The 15,728-nt window shown below is 42.8% G+C and overlaps 2 protein-coding genes across 3 annotated transcripts in view; one reads left to right on the forward strand and one right to left on the reverse strand.

Moving 5' to 3' along the window:
• The window catches only part of RAG2 (recombination activating 2), a 111,737-nt gene that overhangs the window by 78,854 nt on the left and 17,155 nt on the right, over positions 1-15,728 (reverse strand). The gene's annotated exons all lie outside the window — the stretch shown is intronic.
• The window catches only part of IFTAP (intraflagellar transport associated protein), a 250,190-nt gene continuing 234,593 nt past the window's right edge, over positions 132-15,728 (forward strand). The window contains exon 1 of one of the 2 annotated variants that reach the window (XM_086959605.1): positions 132-335. Coding sequence is in view for 1 of the 2 variants with exons in the window: in XM_086959606.1 (XP_086815732.1) it covers positions 327-335 (9 nt within the window). In the remaining variant the exon portion in view is untranslated. The remainder of the gene's footprint in view (positions 336-15,728) is intronic. The other variant, XM_086959606.1, reaches the window with a different exon arrangement.

Consider the following 15,728-nt stretch of genomic DNA (forward strand, 5'->3'; position numbering starts at 1 on the left):
TAAATCTTTCTCCCACGTCCCTCCCAGGAAGAAGCGAGGGGACGTTCTCTAATGGGTGCGTCGACGTCAAGTTGCACTGAGGGATCATGGGTATTGTAGTCTTTTATTAAGCACCGTGAGCATTCCGTATCACAGCAAACGGGAAACACATGAACTATAACACCCGACAAGACATTCTTCGAGAGGTCGAGGGTTGCTAGGAGATTTGTGTTCGGACGCCGGAAGCGCGTGTCCCTCCCGTGCCCTGTCTGTGCGCTCAATGCAACACCAGAGCTACAGGCGGCAAACACAGAGCAAAGGGGCACCTGGAAAAAGAGTATCTGGGCATGCCTGAGGTGAGCCATTATTATCAATAAAAATATTATTAAACTGGCAGTGGAAAGGGTATTACTAAACTATTATTTGTTTATATTATGAAAGTGTGTCCAGGTGTTAATGTCGTTATCCCTGCCACACCCGTGTGTAAACGCACACGTTAGCCATACAGCATATAAATGCACAATGGCAATGTGTACTATCCTTTTGAAGCCGTGGTGTGTTAGCCCTGCTGATTAGTAACAAAGGTGCGGAAGGACTTGATATTCTCTCAGTGCTCAATACACAAATGCTTTATTGCCCAGAGAAGCAGTGCATAATGAAATTATGGCTGCATAGGAGACAGACGTGGATAAGCAGCATATCAAGGCGGGCTCCGAGCTATTGAGGCATTTCTGCGTTCTCTCTTACGAGTTTTGTTCTTGCTAGGTATGTTGGCTAAATGCAAGTAAAGCATTTTACCTCAAGCAAACCCGAGATTTCAGGTTTTTCCAACTATAATCCTTAGCTTGCTAATTGGGTAATACTAGTAAAATAAACAAAACTACGTGAAAGAGGTTAGTAGGTGCTTCCTGTTAGCAAGTACGTGTGCACCCTTATAAGTGTGGGTTAAGGACACTGATTATGTAAAAAGTACCACAAAAGTAAGATATGGTGCTTTTGAAACCTATCATTTAATTGTGCACGAGAGAGTCAGCTGCGGAAAAACGCAGCCCCCATATTATTGGTGTGGGATTTTCCTTGTGTTGTATTTTCACTTTTTTCTGTTTGCGTGCCGCATAAATATCTAACTCATTGATTCAAATTACTCCTGACTGCTTTTGTGCCAAGCTACCAAACGGTTTAGCACAAGTGTATTTAGTGACTTTTGTGGTTCACCTTGACAGGAATTATGGTTGTTGCTTGAGAAGGTCCTTCGCCCCCGAAATCAAAAACTCAGTTTACTAGAGGCCACATGAAAGGTGGGGCCCTGGGAAATTATCTTAGACCTTTTCTGCATGTTCAGTGTTTATGCCAGTAAATATAACAATATGAATATATAGCTCAGTAGGGAGCTGTTTCAAAGTAGATTTTTAATTACTGCCAGGTCTTATGGCTCGCCCCATTTAAAGCTATGCAAAAATCCCATTGTAAAGGGGAACCTTAAAAGGAGACTGTTGCTTTTTGTGTGCTGTTATCAATCAATCAGTCAATCAAGATTCTTATAAAGCACGAATACTCATTGTGAGGGTCTCAACGCGCTGAGTGGGGCAGGAATTTGCGGTTCAGTGGAAGAGCCAGGTCTTGAGGTCCTTCCTGAAATATGGCAGCGATGGCGAATGTTGAGGTGCAGAGGCAGGGAGTTCAAGGTCTTCTCAGCGAGGTAGGAGAAGGACCTTCCTCCAGCCAAGGTGTTGTGAAACCATGGGATAGTGGCCAGGGTCACTTGGGCAGAGCCAAGTTGTCTAATGGGAGTTTAGAAGGAGAGGCAGAGGCTGGGATATGCAGGTCTGGCATTGTGTAGGGCTTTGTAGGCATGCGTGAGGAGCTTGAAGGTAATTCTTTTGTTAATATGTTGCCAGTGAAGGTCTCGCAGGTGGCCAGTGATTTGGCTGCGGCGTATAATGTTCAGGATGAGTCTGGCAGAGGCGTCCGGTATGTTCTGAAGTTTCTTTTGAAGTTTCTGGGTGGTGCCGGTGTAGAGTGCATTGCCGTAGTCAATATGGCAAGATAGCTCAGTTTATTAAGGCATCCATTATAGAGACCTATATTCAATCTGAGTGGGAGGACGAGTCGGGTTTCCATCCTTATGAGGAGTACCAATGAGTTTGGTAATATTTAACACCAGTTATCAGTGCTCCGATACCAGGCAAATGGTAGACTGTGCTATATAGGTGTAACGTCTATTATTATTATTATTATTATTATTATTAACCCTTCCCATGCTCATGACGAGCTCAGCTCGTCATGAGCCGTGGAACGCTTACGCGCGGGGCTAATTCCCTGCTGTGCTGAGCGTTCCATTAAACGGACGTGGTCTTGACGAGCTCAGCTCGTCATGAGCACACGAGAACCATGGCTCATGACGAGCTGAGCTCGTCATGAGCACCGGGATGCTGTGCGCGACCCCCCTCCCCCCGGCACAGCAGGGGAATATGTTCCGCAGCCAAGGGGTTAATATTAATTTATTAATTGATGCATTACCATAATTATACCTATTACATTTGTTACAGTGTTTCCTACATCATTTTACGTGCATTCCAATAAAAAAAAAATTCTATTTGAAGATTGGTGAAATTGTTTTTAGAGATGTGAAGCAGGCAACGTCAGCCTTATTTTGTTTGCTTACGGAGGTCATCCGTGGCAAAAAACACATATCCGCTCTGCAGGCTGATGAGAAGAAACAAGCAAATTCTCTCTTAAAAAACACAGAAAATGCTTGTTTTCAGGTGGACCACTACTCCTTGACTACAAATCAATTTAGGGTTCTGCAGGCTGCGAATTTATCATGATTGGGCTGACATCAACCATTCAGATGAATCTAAACACCGAGACTAGCTAAATCAGCCAATGAGAATCTAATAGAGCCTGGTGTTTCGCAGTTTTGATTGACTGCAATCAGCCAGTCAGAACTGGTCTTCCTGATTAGACCAATATGATTGATTGATTGATGGCAGCCCATTCAGGAAAAAGTTCTGCTCAACCGTTCCGTCATTAACTATTCAGTGTTTGAAGAGGGCAAGTAGGTAATCGCACAATGGTTCATGATTTGCTGTAAGATTAGCCGCTGCATTTGTCTTGTTTTTATCTGTATTTCGCAGAAATAGATATCAGAATTTGCAGGTTTGCATCACAATTTAATTACTGCAGAATTTCATTTATTTTAGCCAAACCCTCATTGCTGTTATTGAAATCAATGGTAGTAATGTTATCCTGTATCAAATGGTGAGTTTCTCCTGCCAGCATGCATATGTCTGAACTGCATCTTATACACATTCCTAAAAATGCAAGCGCTCCAAACCAGTGCGCCATCCTACCCACTATCCAGAAACAGCCTGTAGCTGTCCACCAGCAATATATAGAGTTTCAGATCCTCTTCTGAAGGAAGCAACAGGGGCTACTGAGCCTCAGCCGTGGTGGTTTAGGTAATTTTCACTGGTGTGCTGGCTTTGGTACCTGGCCACGTACAGCCCTTTCTGCATTTGAATGTCAAGGTAGGGTAGGTGAGCAATCTCAACCTTCCCAGGGAGATACTGTGGGTGACAAGAGCTCAATAGTTAACCAACAGGCACAATCATTTATTGTCCAGCCCATTGCTTATCTTTTAAGTAACACAAAGTTATTTAATCTTAAAGAAGAACTAAATACTACACATTTGAGGGGAACATAATACAGGGTATATTGTTAGTGATGTTCACCTGTGAGGTGCTACTTCCGACCTTCACCCCGCCCCCCTCCCTTCGGTATCTTCTCTCTCCCCTATACTCTGGAGCCCAGGACTGGGGTCCCCAACAAATTACAGGTTCACACTTAAATGAAAGTCTTATGGTGATGCAGATGATTCCTCTGTGCATGCTGGTCTCTTGGCTTAGGTGCAGGCTAAGCCTCCACTTTGCCTGCTAGTCATCACTGCAGTTCTAGCAATGCAGCAGATGTGGTTTACGCTCTCACCCGCATGGTGGAAGCTCCTCTCCTGACGAGGCTGTGGCATCATCCTCACTTAAGGACAGTGACCTGGATGAAATAGATGAAGCAACAGTTGTTGCATTCAGCAATGGTGGTCTTTATGGCAGACAGGATTCTAGAAACCTCAGGCAATCACTCGATTGCTCCAGCAAAATGTGAAGATTTTAGTTGATGTCTTCCCACCTTTGGGAAAGTGGTTGTCAGGCTGATATCAGGAGCACTCTCTTCCTTGGTCAAAAAGAACTTGAAAATGGAAGAGAGGTGTTTTGAATCCAAGTTTTAAATACATTTTCTAAACAGGATGAGGATAAACTGTTTAAGTTTTCTAAACCTTTTTGGGTGGTTATCATTCAAATGCTATATACAGGCTTCTCAGGTGCAGCATTTGTGCACTTTCACACTGGGTAGTCATGGAGCTGGCTGTAAACAGCTGTATCCACAACATCGGCACAATGAAGGGTGAGATGCCTGTACCTAGTCAAAATAAAAGTCAAGGTTGCAGTTTCACATGCAGGGGATATTGACATCCAAACATCTAGTAACAGATTACCGTGTTTTGAATTAATTTAGAAACTTATAACATGTGGAATTACCCCTGGAATAGGTGGTAAACTAATGAAGTAAGAGAAGACAGAAGATTAACTAGTGATGAGTTGGGAATTTTGTGAAACACAGCTGAGTGGGTGATGGAGCACAGGCGGGAATAACAAGCATTCCAAGCTATGTATCAAGGAGGTATGATCCGACCACCATTGTGAGTTTCACAAAACCCAGGAACTGTCAAGAGGTGGGATAACCTGGAATGAAGTATTTTGGTGAGAGAATTGCAAGATGGACATAAAATTAGTGGACGGTTTGACTAATGCCTTTTGATGTTTGCAAAGAACTTAAAAAAAGCATCTCTCATCAAAAGTTAGCCAGTGAAGGGATTTATATAACTGGAGATTTTGGAGTGCCTGTTTTTTCCAAGGATTAAGAAGGCTAATGAAATCTCTATATGCTGGAGTCTGGAAGAAAGCAGGGCAGAAGACTGACTGACTGCACTCACCTAATGCATTCACCTAATGCTGTGGTCTAGTTGAGTAAGGCTAAGGAACTTCTTGGATATAGTCCTTAAACATGGTTTGCTAAAGCTGAAGGTCACCACCAAGATGCGTATGATATGTCTGTCATCGATGGATGCATTGTAACCATAACCAATGTATTCTTCTGCACTTACTTTTTTAGGTGAAGTTTGACTAAATCTTATTAAAAAGTTGCTTGTTGCATTAGTTGGACACCAACATGTGCCTACTCTGACCAAAAACCTACCAGTTTTTCAAAGGTCAGTACCTTCGTTCGTAAATTTCCTGCTTTCTATATAGCCAAGCAAGATTTTACTTGGTGCTTTTGTTTGAGGACAAAGTGGTGACTTTTGTGCAATATGACTACTAACCCTGGTTGCCTTCTTGACCACATGAGAGATTCTGAGCAAATAACCTTTCTGTGTCGTTCCCTTATCACTAAAATTGGAAGGTCTTGGGAATGAAGTAATGCCAAGGCTTTTAAAACGAACACCACAAGCAAAACCAAATTCCTGCTACCTTTTTTATTCGTTCTCCATTTCTCACTTTCCTTATAACACCAATACCTTCAAGAAACCTCGGGCGTAATTTACTTTCACAAGTTTGTATCACTTCCTTCACATTTCACTCCGTCAGATGCTTCGCAATCATCTTTCATCCCCACCTGTCTCACTTTTCAGTCCTGCTTTCCTTCTTCTGTCTCCCTCTCTCTCCTGTCTCACTTTTCTGTCCTGCTTTCCTTCTTCTGTCTCCCTCTCTCTCCTGTCTCGTTCCACCCTCATCCAGTCTCTTTTCCCCGTTCTCCCGATTCTGCCTCTGATGAATACAAATATGGAAGACATTTTAAATGATGAATTATACATTCATATTCAGAAAAGGGGGTGGTGATGGACAGAGTATCTGAATTAAACAGAACACTCGTACCCAGTCAACAGATCAGGGCTTGATCCATCACCGTTTTTTAGCTCACTGCACCATCCCAACTCTATCCATCACCACCCCCTTTTCTGAATCGTTTTGTCCACCATAAGCGTGGAAGGGTATACTCAGACATGAGTCCCTTGCTCACTGCGCCATCAGGATTCAAGCAAGCCGGGCCGAAGACGGCTGTAATGCCAGAAACCGGTCCCCGGAAGCTTGTTTCCTTTCCAGTTAAAGAATTGGCTTGGTAGTTTGGTCTGCCCTGTTCCCATGATGCACTGGGCCAGGGACAGACTAATTTGCATGTAGCCAGTTTCTGAGCTGGGATGGTGCAGTGAGCTAAAAAACGGTGATGGATCAAGCCCTGATCTGTTGACTGGGTAGGAGTGTTCTGCTTTATTCAGATACTCTGTCCATCACCACCCCCTTTTCTGAATCGAATTATACATTCATAACATCTCTAGGTTCATGCCACTGAGAGGCCCGCATCAGGGAATGGGAGGCCATGAAAAACAGGTCAATGAAAATAGACTCGATTTGATAGCTCTGAGCTTAGCAAAATAAGGACCTGATTTCAAATATGGCACATTGGATACTCTGTCACAAATGTGACAATGTCTCTTGTGTATATTACATGGGCCATAGGATTTAATGCACTTTTATAACGGTGGGTAATCTGTCAATTTTTTGATGTACTACCCCATTCCCCAAATTGTAAAATGGGTCCTAAATTTCCAACCTAATGTCCTCTGAGAGAATGTTTCATAACCGTAGTTGCAATGTAAGGCCATTCTTGCCTCCCATAGGAAAGAGTACGAACTGCTCTGACAAGAGACAGCTATTATTTGAAAATCTCAGAAACCTCTGTCTTAGTCTTGCCCCAATGTTCTCTTTTAAATGAGTCAGACAGACCCATACACTAATCTCTAAGGGGCATATTTACAAGGGCTTTATCGCTGCTTTTTTTTACTTAAAAAGCGAAGATAAAAAATCACCCTATTTACAAGAGGGTGCTATCATGCATATTCGCATGTTAGCACCCATTTGCACTACGCCTACCTTTGCATCTCTAATGAGATGCAAAGTGGGTATTTCTGACATACAGTGCATGTCAGGACATCAATAGCGCGGCTTCGCGCTATCAGCAAGGATGCCCTAGCATTTTAGCAGATGTTAGTTTTTGGAAAAACTGCTGTTTTCTCCAAAAACTAACGTCTGCTAAATTCTTGACTTAGCCACCCCTAACATAGGGGGTGGATTGTACTGATACGACCCTGTGGGTCGTATCGGCAAGGTTATCGCCCATTTGTAGCGTTGTTCCCTGCAAAGGGAGATAACACTGCTATCTCTAAAATTTTTATCGCCCTGGTGTAAGGCGTTGTTAATTACGTGCTACCAAGGCGATAAAAACCAGAGCTCGCCTGCGATAATCGCTAAGCACGGCCAGCGATAATTATCGCTGGCCGTTGCTAATATGCCCCATATAAGATAGAGGCCTTTGTACAGGACTCACCTTTCCACCCATAACCAGAGAAACTCATCTCCAGGCACCTGAGATGCCTTCTCTTGCACATTTTGGGCTACGTAGAGTAGTATTAGCTGTTTCTTTGTGATTCTTAGATAGTCAGCTGATATAGTTGAGGCAGGTGTTTACGCTGGCCCCACCACTACCGCATAGATAGTAGTAGGAACAAAGTATATGATCTCTTTGAGGCAATGGTATGGAATCTAAAACTCACTGCCTGCCACATGTCAGTTTGAAAAGACAGGTGTCCAATTAGAACAATCCTTGGGTTTTGCCATATGGGCCAAAGTGACATAAAATGGGGGAGATTACCTTCAACGATAGATTATTTGATTGTCTAAATGAGTCCCTCATTTACCCAGCAGCAGCTCCTGAGCAGCCATTCATTTGTGTCATTTAAGCATCCCTCCCATGTGATATATCCTGGGTACCATCAGGGTCAACAATGAGTTAAGTAACATTAGCGTAGTTTGGGTACCAAATGCCATCTCTGCCTAATGAGCATTTGGGTCTGAAAGTGGTGAGCCCTTAGGGAAGAGATCCATAGTTTAAGATGGAAGGTTAGACGTAATGAGGACCCAACTTCAATGTAGCGCTGATGTCTTAAAGACAAGATCAAAGCAATACCTCTAGTCCTGCCTACTGAGGCTTGCCTCTCGTCTATCATCTGGTGATTCACCTTGTCAAAGGCAGATGTAAGGGCCAGTAAAACTACCATGGTAATATGTTTCTAGTCAATTACCTGACACACTTTATCGAAAAAGTCTACCAGAATGCTGTCTCTGTCTTCTCATCGACTGAACGTGGATTGATGGTGCTTCAGCAGATTGTGCTGACTCAAGGGTGATTGAAGCAGGTTACACATCACTTCCTTGTAATTTTACTACAAATGGGTATCCCATGAAAAGGCTGTTAGTATCCGGCTTCATTTGAATTTAAGACTTGGGGTCTTCAGATGGTTGGCTCTTGGTGAGTTTTTGAATCAGTCGGAGGCTTTAATGAAACTTTGTACCCCTTGGTAAGAAATGCAAGTGAGCGCCCTCCACCTGCTCATCCTCTTACCTATCAATTCACTTTGTTTGGACAGCTTATTCTCTCAACATTATTTCTCTCCCTCTCCTACACATGCTAGTTTTAATAAAGTGGATTATTGGTTGAAGGGGTGAAAACCCACTTCAATTAATTATAATTATTGTCAGGGTGAACCACAATAGGCACTAAATAAAACTGTGCTAAAACCTGTGGTAACTTAGCAAAAAAGCAATCCGGCTTAACTTAGAGGCAATGAGGGGAAGTATTGCTGCAGCACTCGAACAATAATAAAGTGAAAACACTACACAAGCGAAATCCCAAACCTATTTAGAGCCCTAGAGTAAATGACAAAAATCTTATAAGTAGAACTGGAGTTATGAGTTTTGTGTGCCGGACACATATTCTTTTGAGCCTTCAGCAGAGGACCATTTCAGAGCATTGGCTTTGAACATATCATCTGGGTTTCCTCAGGACTCTTTACCCCTTAGGGTCTGGAAATATTTGGCAGATGAGTTGTTTCCACAGTTATAGCTTATTTGTTGGTGATTTCTGTTCAGTGGGATGATCCCAACAGCCTGGAAAAGAGAAATAGTTACACCACTTTAAAAAAATCTATCTCTAGACCCCTTGTTATTGAGCAATTACAGACTGATCTCTCTTCTTTCATATCCTGTGAAAATTCTGGAACGTTTTGTTAGTAAAACACTCTCATTATCTGGAAGCTAACCAGATTCTGGAGGAAGCGTAATTTGGTTTCTGTACAGGAACAGAAAGTGCTCTGCTAACTACCATGGACGAACTCCAAATGCAAGCAGATATGGGTCATACAGTGGTATTGATCCTGTTGGACTTTTCTGCTGCGTTTGATACGGTCAGTCACAATGTACTTTTGGACAGGCTACAATCTTATCTGGCTGATAGACAGCAGGCTGTGTCCCGTCCTCCCTTCTGTTCAGAATTCAGGGCCATTAAATATGGAGTTCCACAAGAGTCTTCAATCAGTCCCATACTCTTTAATATTTATATGAACTCATTGATCCCACTTATCAAATGATATAAAGTTGAGGTGGTCAATTACGCTGATGATACCCAACCTATTCTATCATTTGATGGCGATCACTTAACGCCACTAGACACATTCCATGAATGCATGATAGGGATTACAGCATGGCTCAAATCAAAATCAATGCAATTTAATGGAGACGAGACAGAGATTATGTGTTGTCTGTTTTCCAGGGTGCCAGTCTCACTCCCACTTAATTTTTTGCCAGGATCTCTGGATGAGAGTTTGATACCCTCCAAGGCAGTCAGTAGTCTGGGGGTAACTCTTGTTAGGAAGCCTACTTTGGAGGATCATGTCAACAAGGTGGTAGGGATTTGTTTCTCCTTATACAGAGTGCTCAGAAAGATTCTTTTACTGCTCCCTATCTTCTTCAGGTGGTACAAAGTGTGATTTCAAGTAGCCTAGAACAATGCATTGCCTTATTATTAGGAGCTCCTAACTATTTAATTAAGCAACTTCAGAGAGTTCAAGCAGTTGCAGCTAAACTGGCATTGGATCAGCCGAGAAGATGCTCTATAAGCTAATCTCTAACTGAAATACACTTGTTACCAGTAATGCAAAGAATGATGTTGATGTCTTTGTGTATTGTCTTTAAATCACTCCATGGCACTGGACTCCTTTCTCTGCAAAATAAATTTAAATGGTATGCCGCCAACTGGAGTTTATGCTCCTCTTCTGCAAAGATAGCCAGAGTTGCCAGAATTAAGAGGACTAGGCTGGGGGGACGTTCATGATTGCTACAGCTCAACTATGGAATGATTTACCAGAGACCTTCAGATCCACTGATGATCTCTTACACTTTAGAACTGGGCTTAAAACATGGCTTTTCCCAAAATTAAAGTAGGGTTTCTGGCTGTTCTTAAACAGTATCTAGCAGCTATGTAAGGTCGCACTCTTTTTTTTTTTTACCACTGAGTGCCACAGTGTCAGGATGCCTGCTAGGTGATACAGCACTTTATAAATAAATGTAAGTCACGAAGTGCCAACGGCGGGTATCTGGTTGCGCCAACTGCCACAAAGTCGCACGTTCTGGCTGACCATGATGGAGCTTAGGATGGATACAGGACCAGGTTCAGTCAGCTCGAAGTTATACCTTCGAAGACGTGCATGCCAGCTCTGCAGGGCTGTGCGTTGCATTGTGTTGGATCCAGAGAGGCTTTCAGATGAACTACATGACTCTCTGTGACTCTGCACCAGATTCAGTTGAGCCTTCGTTGAGGAGCTGCGTCATGCGGATCTGCAGGACTTTGTGTCTCTGTGCGCTGATTCCAGGTGAAGCTTCCAGTCGAGAGCGGCAGGGGACAGCTCTGCAGGGCTCTGAATCACTCTGCGTCTTGTCGATTGAAGCGTGCTGCCAGGCACAGCATGACTCGGTTGGGCTCTGTGTTGTGCTGCATTGGATCTGTCGAAGCCTTCAGTTAACAGGGAGTGGTACAATCTGACTCCATCCAATGGTTAAGTGCGCTGAGGACAGCGCTGGGGTATCAGGATTCACTCCCACAAAGGTCAGCAGAGGGTGGCCAGGTCAGGTCTGGAAGCTTTATGTTTCCGTGTACCCAGCTGACCCTTGGAGTCACTTTTGCAGCCTTGAGCACAAGGGAAGCAGGTCCAGTCTTCCTTTTGGCTTCAGATAACAGGGTAGTCCTTCTGAGACTGCACAGGTCCAGGAGTGCACTTAGTTCTGGTTCTGCGCATTCTACTTTTATGCTGCCTAACCCTAAGCTGGTTCTGGTCAGTTCTTCCTTTTGCCTGGGTTTTACTCCAGCCCTTCTAGTGGAAAAAAAGGCAGGCACACCAGGTGTGAATTGCATCTGCCATTGGCAAGGTAGCCTTTTTCTTTTTCTTCAGTAAGGGCTGGGTCCAGCCTCCTGGTTACTTTATGTAGCGCTATCAAGGTAGTGGTCCAGCCCCCTCTTCACCCAGTTCCTTTGTCTACTATCTGGTTCCAATCCACATTTCCAATGGGGGAACCATCAACAGTCAGGAGACCATGTACACTGGCCACAAGGCGCATTTGGCTTAGACAGAAAAATGCCAACTTTCTAAAAGTACAAACACTGGGGGAGATAGGCCCAAAGGACCAGAGCCAGGTAGGGCCGTACTAAATTGAATACAAAAAGTAGAACCTGGCTCCATTTGACATTATGCCCTTATTAATTTTGAGCTACAAACAGAACACTATCTTTTCTGTTTGAATGGAATTTTTATTAGAACATTGGAATATTGGGAGCTCCATTGCAGACAATGGAGTGCTCCCTGCTTCTACGGGCCGGTAAAAGCCCGCAGAGCAACATTCTAATGTTGTACAAAGGCTTTGAGAACCCTTTGTTTAATTTGTTAGAACATTCTGCCCTCTAGTGGCAGAATGTTCTAATAGTCTTATAGCCCTTCGTAGCAGGGCTATACCGGCTATTAAAGTCCCGCTGTCTCGATAAAGTCCCTCGCCTTCGGCTCGGGCCTTTAACAATTCAGCGGGCCTTTAATAGCCGGTATAGCCCGCTACGGCGGGCTATAAGGCTATATTGAACCATTCCTTTCTTTGCAATTGTTAATATTTTCCAAAAAGATTTTAGTGTCATGAGATGTGAAGAGACACACATTTTTCAAAATAACATACACAACATGAAAAATACTTATGACCATTCACAATAGACAGTTCATGAAATACTTATGTACAAACACATTTATATACAACAACGTTGGACTTTTGCATCATAACATCAGAAACTAGAATACTCTTATCGCTATCTTGTTTTTGGGGGCTAAACATGTGACAAACACGGGAAAGTGTATAGAGTGTGTACGTGGGGCATACTATTCAATACAAAGCCCTCACGTCACAACCATGTTTCTCAATTTATGTCTGAAAGTCACCACAACTGGGTTGATTGTGTGTGATTACACCTAGTAGCACATTCTTTTTTAAATAACTTTGTCAAGTAAGAAAAGACTAGAAGGTTTACCCAGAGTCTTGCTTGGGAATACCTGCAGGGGTTTGTTTTAAAATTGGACATAGTTCAACACATTTCCACCAGTGATGCAGACATTTTTTCAGACTGTAGGTGCTGACAACAATTTTACAAAAGACAATCAGTTGATGGACGGAATGCAGATGCAAATCAAACATTCACCTCCAGTCAATAGATTTGGGTTCAATCTATCGTTCTTTTGCTCACCATGCCACTCCAGTTTGGATCCAGCCATATGCAAATCAGTCTTGACTCTGTGCCTCTTGGAAACAGTCCAGCCCGAATTGCGATGCAAGGTCCTCTCTGGACCAGAAATAAGCATCCTGGGACCGGTTGCGGGGCCTCACCCCTCACCAGCCAGGCTAGCATAATTTTACATCACTGTCGTAGGGATTGTGAAACATCCTAGTTGCTGACAAAATGAAGCAAATATATTCTTTTTTTTTTTTTTTTTATCCTCATTTGTGTGCATAGCTCCAATCTATCAATACCGAGAAGAAAACCACCACAGAGCGAATAGCCAGAAGGTCTTGTACTGTGCCAACTCAGCCATATAGCTGGTGAGGGATTTATCTATCGAGAGGTACGGCCAGTTCCCCTTTGGCACTAAATACAGCGACCACTCTTAGACTCGCTTAAGATGATACCTCAGTTGATAGAGCCCGAATCATCGAGACCCCCTTGAAATTTAGACTAATAGTCTTGATAGCCAAGGTAGGCAATGCTCACATTAATCATAGGACCTGGGGGAAAAAAAAAAAAACAAAAAAAAACCCAGGTAAAGGTCGCGACTAACCAAGCATTGCCCAATATGCTCTAGTGTTCGGGTTTCCTACCCTGGCTAAGTCAAGCTTAGAAATTTGGAGGAGTGATGTTCGCCATTCATGCGCAGTAGGAGGTAAAGCGTCTTTCCAGTGTCTACATATCTCCCTACGTGCTGCAAGGATAGAATAAAATATTAATCTTGTTGCTGCATCATGAGTATTATTTCTCAGACCAAAAATCACAAGCTTGAGGTCTATTGTAATGTTTTCGCCCACAGAATGCGACAACTTGTTTTTAATGACTTCCCAATATTCAGATAAATTTGGACATTCCAAAAACATATGTGTGTCGGTTGCTGCAACAAGCCCACATCTAGGACATGAAACTGGGCCAGTTAATGAGAATTTTGTTAACCTATGGGGGGAATAATATGCCCTATGCAAGGTGAAGAGGTGATTCCGACGAAGCCACGATGGTTTAACTAAATCCCAGAGCAATAAACAAGAAGCACTCCAGAACTCTTCCACTTCCATCCCCGGCATTAATTCTGCCCATAAGTTTGTTGGTAATTGAAAACTAATATCTATTTCATCTAATATTTTGTTATACCACCGGGAAATTTCTTTTTTCGCCACTGGGTTATCTAATAAGGAAGTTATCAAGTCACTGACACCACCTATAGGCTGCTTACAACGTCTCATTGACTGACCATAATATGTCTGAGCCCAGCTAGAAATCTGAATATATTTAAATCTTGACAACTCAGGGCCGACTTTGTTAATAAGAAAGTCCCATGGGAGTAAAGCCCCATCCATGAACAAGTCGTCCCAACAGTTAATACCCGCTTCTAGTAGGGGTTTATTTAGGGCGTCTGTTGTCCATAAGGGGGGGGCGGGTAAATTCCATATCGGTGCCCTAGCTGAATAGTAGCCAATCTTAATCGCTTGTCTTATTTTGTACCAAGTAGATACAAAACCATTTAGAATTTTCAATTTGATTTTTTTAAAGAATTTGGGGTCACTGAACTTAAACAAGAAACCGGAATGATTAACACCCTCACTAAGCAGTAGAGTAGAAAAAAGAGGGCCCATCCCAGTGGATAGCGGAGTTTTAAGCAACATACGCATGTGCGATAGTTGAAAGGCCCATGCGTATATTTGAATGTCTGGTCCAGCCAGCCCTCCCTTCTCCCTCCGTCGTCTTATTTTTTTCCACGAAATTCTGGCACTTTTGTTATTCCAAATAAAACTAGTGATAGCACTCTGTAGTTTGGAAATTAATTTTGAATCAAAATAAAGTGGAATTGAATTAAATAAAAAAGAAACTTTCGGTAGAATGCTCATCTTCACCAGATTAAGCTTTCCCAGAACAGAAAGCGGGAGATGAGACCAATCTCTCATGAGTTTCCTGCACTCTGTGGCGACTTTATTGAAATTGAGAGAGGCGATTTCATTGATATCTTCAACTATATTCACCCCTAAATAACGAATTTGACTTTTAGATGTCCCATTATTGTTAATTCTGTTACAGTTCCAGGACATTGATTCTGTCTTGAGAGCATTAATCTCATACCCCGAAACTTTCCCAAATGCATGAGCCTGTTCAATTATTTCTGGGTACGCCTCTTCGTAATCTGTAGAGAAAATCATAATATCGTCCGCATAAAGTGCCACCTTCTTATCCCAGCCACCATAAATAAAGGGTTTAATGAGTGTATTATCTCTAAGGATCTGAGCAAATGGCTCTATATATATATCAAAAAGAAGGGGGGACAGGGGACAGCCCTGTCTGGTTCCTCTCATGATCTTAAAAGGTTCTGTCAGGCCTCCATTAATTAATAGGGAAGCAGAGGGGTTACGATATAGAAGCTGAATTGTCCTCCGAAATCGATCTCCAATACCAAAGCTCTTCAAGGCCTCCGATAGGTACAACCAATTCACCCTATCGAAGGCCTTAGTGGCATCTAGAGTGAGAACAACCAGTGGAATTTCTTCCTTGATAGCAATATCAATTGTACCAATCAATTCGTATGTAAGCTCACAAAGCTGTCTCCCTTTTATAAAGCCCTTTTGGTTCAAAGCTATTATATCCGGAGCTATCCGCCCCAGCCGGTTTGCTAAAATAGATGTAAAAATTTTATAGTCGGCATTTAGTATAGAGATGGGCCTGTATGAGCCACAGTCAGAGGCGGGTTTACCAGGTTTCAAAATTAGGGTTATGACAGCACTGTTCCATGACTCCGGTGGTGTTTTGCCCTCTCTAAGAATTTGGTTAAACAAAGTGGCTAGCACTGGTGAGAGTTCCGAAATAAGTTTTTTATAAATCTCGCTAGGCATACCATCTGTACCAACCGCTTTTCCGTTTTTTGATTTCTTTATGGCCTCCTCCACCTCTGCTATAGTTATTTC

Source organism: Lissotriton vulgaris, chromosome 2_2 (assembly GCF_964263255.1).
Source record: "Lissotriton vulgaris chromosome 2_2, aLisVul1.2, whole genome shotgun sequence".
Classification (NCBI taxonomy): domain Eukaryota; kingdom Metazoa; phylum Chordata; class Amphibia; order Caudata; family Salamandridae; genus Lissotriton; species Lissotriton vulgaris.